The sequence below is a fragment of the Furipterus horrens genome, unplaced genomic scaffold (assembly GCF_987537825.1).
Source record: "Furipterus horrens unplaced genomic scaffold, mFurHor1.1.pri manual_scaffold_5, whole genome shotgun sequence".
In the NCBI taxonomy this organism is placed as follows: Eukaryota; Metazoa; Chordata; class Mammalia; order Chiroptera; family Furipteridae; genus Furipterus; species Furipterus horrens.
In genome coordinates this window covers 10,416,574-10,429,631 of record NW_028327175.1, presented here as the reverse complement: position 1 = coordinate 10,429,631, position 13,058 = coordinate 10,416,574, and the positions used below count along the sequence as shown (strand labels likewise).

Genomic DNA, 13,058 nt, shown 5'->3' with positions numbered 1-13,058 from the left:
TTTCAGTAAGTTCCATAGGGCAGTGGAACATGCGGAAAAAGTATTCTCATCAGGGCCCCTAAATTCAAAGACATCAAGAATCATGAATAAAAAGGGCGCATCGCATCCCATGAGCAGAGGATTAGATGAGAGAGACATGAGTGTAGAAGGGAACGAAGCAGGGGAGGAGAATGATTGTAAGGTGCTGGTGGACAGAGAAGAGGACCCCCAGCTGAGAGCAAGGTGATGGACGTCAGAGTGAAAAGTTCTTGCAAATGCAGCTGGCAATGTCACAAGCCAAAATCGGGTCTGAGGGTAAGACCTATGACGTGACGGGCTGTGTGAGAAAACACACTCTGATACCCGGAGCAGGAGCCCGCGGGTCCGGTCTGGGCACGCCCCACCTCACGTCCGTGCCCACCTCTGCATCTCAAACTGCTCAGCAAAAGGGCGGCACTGTGAGAGGCAGGCGGCTCAGCCTGGACCCCCGGCCCCGGAGGAACAAAGAGCGGCCCAAGCGCAGAAAGGCGGCAATTTCATTTCAACCTGTCCCCTTCTGGAAGTTTGTTCATAGCTGACAATCAGGTATATATATGGCGTGTAGACTTATTATACGTATTTATATGGAGATGTGCTTACCTGAACCAATGTAAACATTTCATCTTGGAGCATCTGCCTAACAGAACTGGAGGAATCTGGTAGCTGAGCCCTGGGTTCGTTTCTCTGGGGCTGCTGGGGGGCTGGCACCAGTGTTTGGGAATCAGCATTGACTCTGTTTGACACCAAAGGTGGGTCTGCAAAAGACTCCTCTTTAAATGCAGAGATCCCTGCCCTGCATGTGGGAGCAGAGAGGTACAAATCACACAGTAATCGATCAAAAAACAATCAGAAGTCTATGATCTAAAAATTGTGATCCTATTTTTTTCTTCTCCTGTAAAGGTTTTCAGAAAGTTTTCAGGAAATTTAAACGCTAAGGTCTGTCCCTCTGTGCCCCTCACATCTGTCACCCACCACACACCTGTTGCCAGCACAGTATTCTCAGCACCTTTGTTACGAGGCGGGTGCTGTCTAGTCAGCACGGCCCCTCCCCTGAGGCTACAACCGGAAAAGCTCACACATGTATGTTACTTGCCTGGTCCCTGTAGGATCTGAGTTTGAAACCTGTGCAATCATTCTAATTAGCTGTACAGTCTGTGTCACTTGGTTTAAGAATACGGTGTTTTCTGTTTTTTGTTTTTGTTTTTTTCTGGGGGGGACTAAATTTAATGACCCAGAATAGAGTGAAGAAAATATGAAATGTATGGGTTAAAAAAAAAGTTTAATTCTACGGTGGGTTCAGCAGACTCCCACTGATCATCGTTAGGTGTGAAATAAACAGTACTGTGAACATTTTCATTTCCAAGCAAATTAATTTATATTTATAACTAAACCCTCAGCCACAAAAGAAGATCAAGTATGGTTTTTACTTTTTTGCGGGACGATGCCCAACCACCTGAGCCACATCAGTCAGGGCTGTTTTTCACTTTTTAAAATAAAAGGATTATTTGGGGACGATTCCTTACACAGAGCAGGTACTCAACGTTTTCTAAGCAAGTCAACTTTATAAATTAAAGAAGGGAATGGGCATCATCTTATCGAAATAAAATGATCCTTATCTCTAAAAAGAAAAGAGCCTATTAAATTGCACTTAGGTTTATTAGGGCTTACTCTCCTTTCCTTTCAGCAATATCTGCCTTTTATCAAGCATCCAATGGCCTCAGTCACATAACTCTTATTTGGCAAATCCACGAAAAAGAGGCATTACAGCTGACTTGCCTGTGTTAAGACAACTTTGTGATAGCCCTTGCTTCCAACAAGTAGCAAGAAGATAAATTCTAATTATGGATCATTGCAAAGGGAAGCTATGCTATATTATCCTCCTTTCTCAGCCCAAGTTCTACGCACTAAGCACACTGTTCAGCCTCTGTAAAAGAAGTTCGAAAGACAGACCTGGATGAATGTATTCTATGAGAATTGAAAGCATTTCGGTCCTGGCCAGGTGGCTCAGGTAGTTGGAGCATCAGCCTGGGCATCAAGAGGCTGCAGGTTCAGTCCCTAGTCAGGGCACATACCTAGGTTGTGGGTTTGATCCCAGGTGGGGGCGCGTATGGGAAGCAACCGATAGACTTTTCTCTCTCTCGCTCTCTCTAAAATCAAAAAACGTATTCCCAAGTGAGGATTACAACAAAAATAAAAAAAGCATTTTATATGAAAATCTTTTAGAGGCTAAAAATGGGCAACAGCCACACCTTTCAATAATCTAGCCACTACAATTTTTTTCAGAAAAGACTGTTCTAAAACAGTTCCTATATGTCTTTAAAACACACCTATTAGAGGAAAATCTTTCAATAAACTTAAAAGTGTCAAATGCTTTTTCAATGTTTCACACTGCTTTCATTTCATTCTCATGGGTTTTGGTGAAAAAATTTACTAATTATTTCAAAATGGTACAGCAAACATCATTTCATTCTCTTATCTATTTATAAAACAGGATAAAATAGGACAGTATGCAAAAATTCTTACCTAGAAATTTCTGAACTTGTGTCTACACAAAATGAATCAGGAATGGTATGTTCAGGATTTGAAAAGGCTTCAATCATACTACAATTAAAGGTTGATAATCAGGGACCAAGATATTCTTCACATTATGTAAAGTACAAGTGATTTAGTGTGCAACCACCTGAGAGTCTAAGCATCCTCTAATTCTCTGCAATGTTTAGCTCACAATTACAATCTATTTACACTTGTCTCCATAGCAATTAGTAACCGATTCAAACCAAAGCAAAGAATGTGTCTGGATGGTTTAACATAACGCCCTGAACGCTGCGGACTGCTCAGCAACAGAAATAATGAGTCTCAAACGAGGTGAGAGAAATGAGGTCGCTGGGACTTCAACTGTCCCCGATGGGAGAAACAGGTCCTTTGCTCGGAACACTCCAGAGTCTATCATCAAATCCAAAACCATAAAGACGAGTTTTTTATTAATAGAAATACCTACATTACTTGTAAAGGCACATGACATTAAATGTATTCTTTTTGTTAATTGTCCACAGAATAACTGAACAAAATTTGTATATTAAGAGAAAATCTAAGTACGTTGCCTCTCTTATGCAGGGTAATTCTAAGATTTTAAAAATTCAGTCCTCCTTGGAACAGGAAGCAGGCCAGGGGAGTGTAGGTACATCGGAGCCTTATGAACAGTGTACAATAATTATACCTCCGCAGTGAAAGATTATATACATAAAATGATTCATAACAGTTCTCTATTTGATCCAATAAAAACGGAATCAGTATGCGAGGGTGGTCCCCTAATTAGCTGCTGACCAACCCTGGTCTGCTTCCAGCCATCTAAGGCTGACAGTGATGAGCGAACAGAAGGCATGTCAGGCAGCTCTGTGCACTCCACTCGACTGAGGCTCAGGAGTATAACATGAACTAAAAATCAGCACTTATCACTACTGTAAACTGAAGTTACGATTTCACTAGGCACACAGTATCGCCACAAAATACATATGGTAAATTACGAGAAAAAGATCTTTTCATCAAGTGACTCCTTCCATTCTCTCCCCCTCACCCTTTCTGTTCGGCTGATTTTTTCTCCACATGTGTCTCCAATGGTTCTCCCCTTGGACGCTGCCCCTCTCCGGTGGAATGCTGTGGAAATTGATGGTACCCGAAAAGAAAAGAGGGGAAACAAATAGGTGTCACTGTCTCAGGTACCTTGAGTTTCACACTCACCACTCCCTCAGAGTAACAGCAGCTTCAAAGCCAGTGAGCAACCAAAGCACGAAAACGTGGGCCCGGCCCTGCTCTGGGTCCCTCCCCCGTGCTGTGTGGATGCTCTGGGCCCCTCCCCCGTGCCACGGAGCGCACCCCAGCTCCAGGTATTCACACACACATTCACACGCAGCCGTCACTACAGAAGTGGGCACATGTGGGAACAAGTATAAGGCCATTGTTTCAATAAATGGGAATGGCTGTGTCCTACCTAGAAAGCCAGTGTATCCAGCTTGGAGAAAACCAGTAGAACATAAAAGAGCACATGTGTGCAAGAACTGCACATTACGGTGGAAGTATATATTTTGGACAAAGGACACCTTCACACTCTTGGTTGTATTCACTTGCTACAGCACCGTATGAAATGAACGTTTCACTGCCTGACCGAGAAGACATCTGGCCGATCGCAGAATTTCAGTGAAACGCGGCCGGCCCAGCTGCGGCACGCCCCGCACTCCCGGTGCGCTGGCAGGACTGAATGAATGCCCTTCAGTGTGGCTGAGGGAACTTTACCCACTGTTTACTGACTTACTTCTTCTAAATGCTGCGGGGGAGTCTGCGTGCACATGGCAACAGTGGGACTTGGGAGATTTCCAACGGGTTCTTTGGCACGTTCTATAGGGAAACAAGGAGGAAGAGAAAACAAACCGCTTGAAAAATAATCACTTTACTTTTTAGATGGTTCAGGAATATTACAGGGAAATATATAATGGCAGAAATATTTTACATTCTCCTTACAGGAACATTTTTTAAAAACACCTGGAGACAATCCCTCTTCCTCCAGTGAGTCTGAGATAAGCCTTGAGAGGCCTCAGGTCAGTGTGTACAACTCACTGAAAGCACAGAGAATTTCTGTTTTAGGAAGACTGCCAAGGAAAAAGTCACAGAACCAGTTCTCCAGGAAAAAATAAAATAAAAAGAGGCCCACAGCAATTACAGAAGCAAGGCGCAGGACCTGATAATTTAAATTCAGGTTATGAGTTGACATGTTCAACATTCCATAAATATTGAGTTGTGTTATTTTTTGTTTTTAGGCCATTATAAATGTACTAATTTTAGACATAAGACTAAATAAGTTATTGCAGATAATCATTCACCAATTTCAAATTAATAAAGCCAAACAAAAAGATCAGCCCCAAGAACTAACCTTCATGGTCTGACGGGTATGTATTCATTTCCTCCTGTATAAACGTTTCTATTCCTAAAAGATCCACATCAATATCTAGAAATTCTTTTTCAGTATCACCGGTGACAGAACTAATATCATTGCATTCTTTCAACTCAGGAGTTTCGACTTCAACTGGCATTCTACTGACAAAAATGAAGCAGCTAAAATTAGAACTCAATTCAGGGAAACAAAGAGCTTGCTTTCAATTGATTCAGTTCATTGAAAAAGAACAAACATAATTTTTATATTTGTACGGTCTTTTGTGTTTTTAACCACGTCAGGTCCACAGCAGAAGCTCAATAGAAGGTTGCACAATGAATGACTGAATGTCCCTGTTGTTATTTACTGAAAATATTAGAATAATTTCAACTTATCTAAACTGGCCATTCTCCCATAGGAATCTCCCAGCCTTAGGATTCAAAGACATTACTCCAGCATCGCTTCAAGCCTAAGAATGTGTGAAGTCATTAGTCCAACTTCCTCTGACACAGACAATCCATTAACACAACACAGGGATCGCCCAGGATGAATCGGTTCCTCTCCCAGAAGAGGGAAGCTAGACTAATGGGGCAGAAGTGTACTGACACTGACTTGTTAAAGCTCTTCAGAAAGAGCTCCCTTCCTGGTTCTCCAGGTCAAAGAAATACTTATTCCTTCAACTTCCAAGGGTTCAGTTCTTCCCTTTAAGCCCAAACACCATCAGGAAAGGTATCATCCACTGAAAAGAAGGCCACGATCAGCAACTCACTTCAAGGTGCTTTGACGGGGCTCCCTGCGGTGCCGTCTTCCCTCAGGCCCACCTGGGGCAGACCCTGCCATCGCGCTGCCAGCCTCTGTCTTGTGACCCCTTTCGGCACTGGGTCCAGTGTAGGGACTCTCTTGTACCTAAAACAAGCCATTGGTAGTAGATTTCGTTATTGAATCCCATACTTTTCATTATGTGTTTACATTAATAATACTTTCTACAGACTTTCTCCTGGTTAAGTTTCTTATTCCTCTGTCAAGTAGAGAGTGCACATGTACAGCTCAATAGGTGATGTGGAAGCAATGATCGAGTCTTTACCCCACCTGAAAAAAAAACAAACCTGACTTCCTAAATAGTATTCAAAAGGAATCAGCCCTACAAATTTGTAAGATAATCACCAATGTTTTCAGGCCACAGAAACAATAGCAATAAAAATGCCAAGTGGCCCTGGCTGCTGTGGGTCAGTGGATTGAGCGTTGGCCTGCGAGCCAAGTGTCGCTGGTTCAATTCCCAGTCAGGGCACATGACTAGGTTGCATGCCAGATCCCCAGTTGGGGGCGTATGAGAGGCAACCGCACATTGATGTTTAAGGGAAAAAAAAAAGAAAAAAAATGCCAAGTGGCTTTCATTTAATTTTCTTTGCTATATAATAAAGACATTAAATAATTCTTTCAGCATGACATGGTAGGCAAATTATATATATACAGCTAAAAATATAATGGATGTAAATCTTTTATCTCTTTCTTATATATTAAGGTATGCACCACCTAGAAACACAAATTTCAGCAACACCCAATATCAGAGTATCTTAAAACTACCTTAGGATAACATAAACTGATTGGAAAAAAAACCCTGCAAAAAAAAACCCTAAAAAAATAAATAAGACACACCCCCCACACACATATCCCTTCATCCTAGAATAAACTATTTTCGAATGAAAGTCCTTTAAAACAGACAGATGCAGAAAGATCTTATGGGAACGGGGTCAACCAAGATGGCAACAGAGAGGCCGCTGAGCCCCCCTCCCACGGAGGCACCGCGTGTACAGCCGCACCCACAGCAGCTGCCGCTGAGGGAAACCCAGAAACTAGCGGCTCCCACACTTCGGACAGATGGGAAAACACCCACTGAAACAGGCAGGAAAGCTTGAGATGCGCTCACCACGCACCCCATCCTCACACAGGACCCTATTCCCGGCCTCTCTCTGGGAACAAAGGTTTGGGCCACATATTTAGCACCCCAAGTTTTAAGACTCCCATTTGAGGGGCAGGACCCCATAACCCCTAGCTGTGCGAGTCAGGGAGGCTTGCATCCATGAAGCCCCTCAGGACAACAGTGAACCAAGCAGCCATTTAGCGGGGTGTGTGAGCATCACCGCAGCCCTTCCAACAGGGCTCAGTGTGGAGAGGCAGGCAGAGACACCCAGCCCCTTCTTCTGGAAGGAGTCCCCCTGCACACGGTGCAAGCTGCTGCCTGAGGGCCAGGCTTTCAACTTAGCACACACCTAGGGGCTCGCTAGGATCCTCCCCAGAGGTGAGGGAAGCCACTGGATGCCCAGGGGCACCTCCCCCACCCTCGCCGCCTCGCCCTCCCTAAGAGGCAGGGTCTCCCTAGAAGCAGCGGGCACACATATCTGGCACCCACTTTTGCGGCTGCTGACTGAGTGAGGGGCGTGTTCCCAGGTCACCTGTCTCTGCGAGCCAATGGGGCTCACCTTCATAAGCCCCACAGGACTGCAGCAAACAAAGGAGCAGTTCTTAATGGGGCCAGAACACCTCCTGTGGCCAGACACCCAGCCCAGGCTCAGGGGCAGGCGGACACCATCTCCTGTCCCTCCACAGAACAGCCTTCACTATGTATCGACACGTGCTATCTGAGGGTCCGGCTTCCGACCGGCCCGCATCTAGGTGACAGATGTGATCCACCCCGCGGGACGCGGGAGCCACGTGGAGGCACTAGGAACAGAGCAGGAGGCTCCGATGATCACCGAGGTGTCAGGGACAACAAAAGCTCAAGCCAGGCTGAACGACAAGATGTCTCTCCTACCCAGGACCACTCTGTCTAGACTGGGAGATGCACTGTCTTATCCAATGCGCAGGAGCTGACTCAGAGCCAAGGAAACGAGGAAACGAGGGAATACATTTCAAACACATCAATGAGACAAAGCTCCGGAAATAAGATCTTGTAATATCACTTCAAGTTGTCTTCTTTTTCCTTCTTTCTATAAAGACACAAAACCTTAAAGCCTTAAAGCCTCTATGGAAGTACTTTTACTCTTAATTACTTTTAAGAACTAAAGGAGCCACTTGAAGCAAAATAAATAAATAAATAAATAAATAGGTGTAATACAGATTAAACTCAATCTTGTCATTAACTTAATTCCTTAGTGATCCTTCGAGAGATGGGGAAACACAAACATAGTTTTAACCTAAAAAGAGAATACTCATTTGTATGTAATAAACCATGTAAGGACTCACCATAATAATGCCATTATTTGCCTTATAGGCAGCAAGATAGGGTTGTTGCAGAAGCCACAAGGATGTAAGGATGGCGGCCGTGGAGGTCTGCACGCGAATGACGACAGGGCTGTGTCCGCCGGGGGCCTCAGGGAGACGCGGGCAGCAGGGCAGCCTTCGCTCAGCCCACCTACCCATCCATTCCAGCAGCCTCTGTAGGCTGCCGGGGGCGCCGCTCAGTGCTGGGGGAAGCTCTTCTGCAGGGTGCATATCACCGCCCTGAATGGCTTTGAAAACACATCTTCTACTTTTAATGGGCTCGGGAGTCCAGAGAACAGAGTTCAACCACCTCTGGATTACAGGTTTCTCTGTACTGCCATCTTGGATTCTGTAAACTGACTTCTGTTTTAAACCAAACAATCCACTCTTTCCTTCATTTTTATTAACTTCATTCGAAGGGTTCTCTAAAGAAGGTCTGGCCCCTTGACGGAGCGGTGCTGAAGCTGCCCGTGCCTGGCGATCTGATCTCTCAGACTCGTGCGTCTCTGGGGCAAGAACAAAGCAGGAGCCGGCCCTGAACACGTGCTGGCTTCTGGGCCTGCCCTGATGTCCTTTCAATGCTGTATGTATGTCAAAGAGTAAAGGGTTAAGTTCATGTTCTCTAAGGTGCCCAGAAAAAGTGGTTAGAAGTGGAATGCCAGGGTCCTTGGAACCAAGCATGTCTCTTTCAAGAACATAGCTCAGGAAGAGATCAAGGAACTTCATGTATTCATCATCATCACGTTCAAATTCCCAAGCACCTATGACAGGAAGTGTATTTTGTAATGACTTCTCATTATCTTCTTTTCTTTTAGGGTTTTCCTTCTGATTACCCATTTTCTTTTCATCATTGGGCTTAGCAAGCAATGCGAGTTCCATGTGATTTGGGGCGTTTCTAGAGCAAAACAAAATTAGAAAGGACAAGAGTGAAGATCATTTAATCACTAAAACTTACCTTGACAATAAAATTTCTCTCCACTGACTAAGTCCTATCTTTTTTTAATGCCTCGATTACCTATCTTTCAAACGAGGGGGCTGGACTAAAGGATCTCTAAGTGTTTGCTAGAGCTGAATATCCTGAATCTAAAAAATGCCACGCATTAATATTAAAAGGGAAAATCTGTGTTAAAAGAGATGAACATGCGTTCACAGAAATTTCCCCACTGAAAACATGAACGTTGCCTTGGTCAGTGTTGCTCAGTTGGTGGGAGCATCGTCCCATGAACCAAAAGGCTGCTGGTTCAATCCCGGTCTGGGCATCCGCCTAGGATGTGGGTTCAATCCCCAACCAGGGCTCATACAGAAGCCAAGAGACCCGTGTTCCTCTCTCACATCACTGTTTCTCTTTCTCCCTCCCTCCCTCCCTTCCTGCCCCCTCCTCCCCTTTCTCTATAAGCAGTGAAAAAATGTCCTTGGGTGAGGACTGTTAAAAAAGCATGAACGTTATTCCGGGGGGTGAAGTCCTCTCCTAGGTTAGAATACAAAGACAATAAAAACCACAAGCTCCGATACACACATCAGTCTGGCTCCTGCTCCCCTCTTGCGCGCACCCCTCCAGCGCCCCGCATTATGTGCTTCAACAAGCAGGAGGCCTTTACCAGACAAAGGGTGGGATTTTTAAACTCGTTCTACTGCTTTTAAACCTGCTGTGCAGGCACCTTAACTGCCAGCCGTAATTATTTTTAAATCTGTTTTTCTCTCAACCTGGTCCTTAGGGCAGAACACAGATCCCTGGTTCCCGCAAAGAGAAATAAAAGGTTCCTGTTAGGCACCTGGGCTAAAGTCCCGGGTCTATGTCCCTTCTTATTAAAAATGCGCCACGAGCAGCCTCCAGGGTGTTCCAACCAGAAGCTGTTTGGTAAAACGAGCACACCATTCAAGCAGACGTTTGAGGGAGATGGAATTACTTCACTTAAGCAAGATTGTGGTCAATTATATAGTCTTTCAGTCATGAGAAGGAGAAATTACATTGCAGATACTAGAATTATAAAGGAAGAAACTCGCTTAAATCACAGTAACAGAGGTTTAAATGATAGCAACAATCTCTGAATAATTTATGGGCAAGTTTCAAAAGTAAATATGCAATTTCCTTCCCTGAAAATGTAAAAAAATATATATATAGCTAACCCAATAACCCTAAACTATTTAAGTCTAAAGATCATTGAAGAATTAAAAGTCTTCCAGTAAACTCTAGAATTTAATCTACTCATCTGATTTTATACTTTCAGGTGACAAAAATTATTTCACATCTCAATAACCGTTTTAACAGATTTTCAAGTGTACAGTCTCATTTCACACTCCTGACGTCCTTGTGAGCAGGCAGGGGAGCACTGCATCCCATTGTTAGCATAACACCAGTGAGGTCGCTGGGACTGGAAATCAGCTCATCAGTTGCCGGAAAATATTGAAAACTTTTTTTTCCTAAGGAAGTGAATGCTTGCTATTAAAGAGATCTCAGCTGTACCTTTGACAGAAATGGGCCCTGCTTTTTTCTTCGACTGCCAAAGCTTCAGAGGCAGTATCGGCGTCACTGTGGACCAGAGAACTGCCCAGGTCTGTGAGCGTGCTCCTGCTCACACTCGTCCCCAGGGAAAGCCTGTCAAAGCCCGGAATCTCGGCCGGCTTGTCTTCTTCAACTGGCTCCCATATGTTCATCTCAAAGGCACCTATGTTTCGCTGCACACGTTTTAGGGCTTTCACCCTCACTTTGTGGGTGGAATGCATGAGAACAGACATCATTTCCTCAGTTTGGGAACCTAGAAAAAAAAGAACAAAAGGATTTACAGTGCACTGAAATGTTCCGACGCAAGACAGAAGGGGACCCAATTCTGGTCCCTCCTGGGGACATAAAATCTAACTGACGCTAAGGTTTTCTTTCTCCATTCTTACAGATCGTGCTTTCATCAAGATTCATTAAAAAGCTACGGTCCATACTTTAAGGAAGAACTGCAGAAGCTAGAGGAGGTCCATGAAAGAATAAAAGGGACAGCCCCGGCCAGGTGGCTCAGCTGGTGGGAGCTTCGTCCTGATGGTTCGATCCCCGGTCACAGCATGTACAGGAGCCAACCAGTGGCTGCATGGTGGGTGCAATGACAGGTCGTTGTTTCTCTCTCTCCCCTCCTCTCTCTCTAAAATCAATTATCAAAAAATTTTTTTAAAGAATAAAAGGGACAGAACCCAGACTATAAAAAAGTGTACCCTGGAAAATAAAAAAATTAAGAAGTAATTTAACCATCTCAAAACTCAGAAGGATGACTGTAAAAAGAATCACTAACATGTTTTCTATTTTCACAGAGTAGTAAAATAAGAGAAAACGAGTATAATCATAGCCAAAGGCACAAGATCAGCTTTCTGACTTCAACTAATGAGAAACAATAGGGAGGAAAAGTTTTTCAAGGCTGCCTATTAAATAATTTTAAACATTAATGCATAAACAAGACCTTTTGACCTTTTGGACAATGTCAAAAAAGCCTTAAAAAATATAAATCACAAATACTGTGTAAGTATATTAATGAAATAATTCTGCAACCATAGGATAAAACTAGACCTAAATACTAAATTACAGTTCTAAAAATATGGGTATATCATCGTCATCGGCAGCCGTCCGTCTCGAGAGACGATGGCGTAGCTTCTTGAGAGTCTATCTGCACCGCCGAGAATGGCTGTGCAGTCCGACTCGGGAGTGACAATCCCTGCCACACTTGGTACAGGTGAAGGCAGATGACTGTTGTTGCTGCTGTTGACGCTGCTTCCGCCTCGATCTTTTCTGGGCCGCCTCCTCGTTGCGCGCAGCCTCTGCGTGTGACGTACCTTGTCTGACCGCGAGCCTCCAGGCTAGGCGGTCGTCTGCTTGAACTTCCCATGCGTTGAGATTGATGGAGCATTGTGTCATGTCCTTTTTGCAGATGTCTTTGAACCGCAGTTTTGGGCGCCCTGTCATCCTCTGGCCTTCTGCTAGCTCGCCGTAGAGGAGGTCTTTGGGAATACGGCCTGCATCCATTCTTTTGACATGGCCGAGCCACCTGAGGCGTCTCTCACTAAGAACTGCATGCAAACTGCTCATGTTGGCTCGCTTCAGCACCTCGGTGTTGGGAACCTTATCCTGCCAGGCGACATGCAGGACACATCGCAGGCACCTCATGTGGAAGCTGCTGAGTTTCCTTTCGTGCCTTGCGTAGGTGGTCCACGTCTCGCTGCCATAGAGGAGAGTGCTGAGTACGCAGGCTTGGTAGATGCGCAGCCTGGTTTTCTCAGTGAGGCTGGAATTGTTCCACACTCGCCGGTTCAGTTTGGCCATAACTGTGGCTGCCCTGGCGATTCTCCGGTTGACCTCCAAGTCAACTGACAGAGAGCTCAAAATGGTGGACCCGAGGTAAGTGAAGTCGTTGACAACCTCCAGGGTGTATCCGTCGATGGTGATGCATGGGGGAGTCCCCGTGCCTTGAGCCATAACGTTCGTCTTCGTCAGGCTGATGGCTAGTCCGAACTCCTTGCATGCGTGGGAAAGGCAAGTGACTAGCTGCTGGAGTCCCTCTTCGGAGTGTGATGTCAAGGCTGCGTCGTCGGCGAAGAGCATCTCACGGATGAGCACCTCTTTGACTTTGGTCTTGGCTCGTAGACAGGCCAGGTTGTAGAGCTTGCCATCGGATCTGGTGTGAATGAAGACACCCTCGCTGCAGTCCTTAAAGGCGTATTGGAGGAGCATGGAGAAGAAGATTCCGAACAGCGTAGGCGCGAGGACGCAGCCCTGCTTTACTCCGCTGCTGACTGGGAAGGCCTCAGAGGTTGCGCCATTGTAGGACACCGTGCTGTGCATGTTGTCGTGAAAGGACATGACCACAGCAAGCAGATGTGG

General features: G+C 45.1%; 1 protein-coding gene across 1 annotated transcript in view; it reads right to left on the bottom strand.

The window, feature by feature from the left end:
* The window catches only part of CPLANE1 (ciliogenesis and planar polarity effector complex subunit 1), an 85,378-nt gene that overhangs the window by 37,543 nt on the left and 34,777 nt on the right, over positions 1-13,058 (bottom strand). Inside the window, exons 24-33 of the mRNA XM_090279304.1 lie at positions 10,668-10,959; positions 8,186-9,098; positions 7,548-7,663; positions 7,282-7,441; positions 5,712-5,848; positions 4,943-5,106; positions 4,328-4,410; positions 3,593-3,672; positions 2,542-2,619; positions 619-811 (exon numbers count right to left, since the gene is read on the bottom strand). Of these exons, the coding sequence (XP_090135430.1) occupies positions 619-811; positions 2,542-2,619; positions 3,593-3,672; positions 4,328-4,410; positions 4,943-5,106; positions 5,712-5,848; positions 7,282-7,441; positions 7,548-7,663; positions 8,186-9,098; positions 10,668-10,959 (2,216 nt within the window). The remainder of the gene's footprint in view (positions 1-618; positions 812-2,541; positions 2,620-3,592; positions 3,673-4,327; positions 4,411-4,942; positions 5,107-5,711; positions 5,849-7,281; positions 7,442-7,547; positions 7,664-8,185; positions 9,099-10,667; positions 10,960-13,058) is intronic.